Consider the following 1,115-nt stretch of genomic DNA (forward strand, 5'->3'; position numbering starts at 1 on the left):
TACTACTACTACTACTACTACTATACTACTACTACTACTATACTACTACTACTACTATACTACTACTACTACTATACTACTACTACTGCTATACTACTACTACTACTATACTACTACTACTACAACTACTATACTACTACTACTACTATACTACACTACTACTAATACTACTCATCATCATCATCATCATCATCATCATCATCATCATCATCGCTACTGGCATCATCATCAATAATTATCATCAGCTTTACTATAACCCTTCTCTATTTTTTTCCATTTCATCCTTTAGCTTGGGATATCAAAATTTCCTTGGAGCAATAATGGGCCAAGTTAAGGTCTTGGAAAGGCTTGCAAATACACGAGAAATATCTCGGACTCCAAGTCCCCACTCGTCCCGTCCTCCTTCTACAAGTCATGAATCCGAGCCCCCTCCCAGCCAGGAGAGTTCCCATAGGTCGTCTGTTCGAACTTCACCCCCCCCATCATCGCATCAACAGCAAGGCCAACAGCAACAATCAATCCAGGTGCAGAATCAAACACAGAGTCAGCAGGCTCAGCAGTTACCACAGCAGCAAGCACAGCAGCCATTGCCTCACCCAGGCATGCCCAAAGTATCTTACCTTCCTCGGAATTCCATATCTGCTGGGGAAACCCTCCAGGAGGAAACTTCAAACACAGAGTCTGAGAATGAGCTCACAGGCTCAGTTCATGAAGGCATTTCCACTCTAGAAGAAGAGGGAAGTGCAGCCTGTGTTGTGTCATAGGCCAGCTCTTGCTGCTGTTGGTCAAGGACCATTTTTTTTATATCCAAAGGCAATAATGGAAGGAATGCTACTAAAATGTTGCTCACAACTTTTGTGGTTTGTAAGTTTTCTCTCACAATAGTGAAGATTAAAAGCAAAAGTAGAGTTGTATTAGCCAAAAGACTGGTGCTTAATTTGGAAATCTTTGTAACTGCTTTGTGTTTAGTTGGCAAAAATGTAGCTGAGCATGTGTTGTAAACCTACAAATGAAACGTCATTTTTCATATACAAGGGAAAGATTATATGTATTTCATGGATTTGATTAGTCTGTTAGAAATTCATGGAGATTTCAATATGAAAGATATTAATACA

At 40.0% G+C, this 1,115-nt stretch overlaps 1 protein-coding gene across 1 annotated transcript in view; it reads left to right on the forward strand.

Annotated features, from left to right (window-relative positions):
* Rich (Guanine nucleotide exchange factor subunit Rich) overlaps nt 1–915 on the forward strand; it is a 48,835-nt gene extending 47,920 nt beyond the window's left edge. The window contains exon 25 of the mRNA XM_086554393.1: nt 186–915. Coding sequence (XP_086410519.1) covers nt 186–764 — 579 coding nt within the window. The 3' untranslated portion in view covers nt 765–915. The remainder of the gene's footprint in view (nt 1–185) is intronic.
* Nucleotides 916–1,115: the final 200 nt, after the last annotated feature.

This window comes from Penaeus japonicus, unplaced genomic scaffold, assembly GCF_977035675.1.
Source record: "Penaeus japonicus unplaced genomic scaffold, GWHDUDI00000001_assembly GWHDUDI00000029, whole genome shotgun sequence".
NCBI classification, from domain to species: Eukaryota; Metazoa; Arthropoda; class Malacostraca; order Decapoda; family Penaeidae; genus Penaeus; species Penaeus japonicus.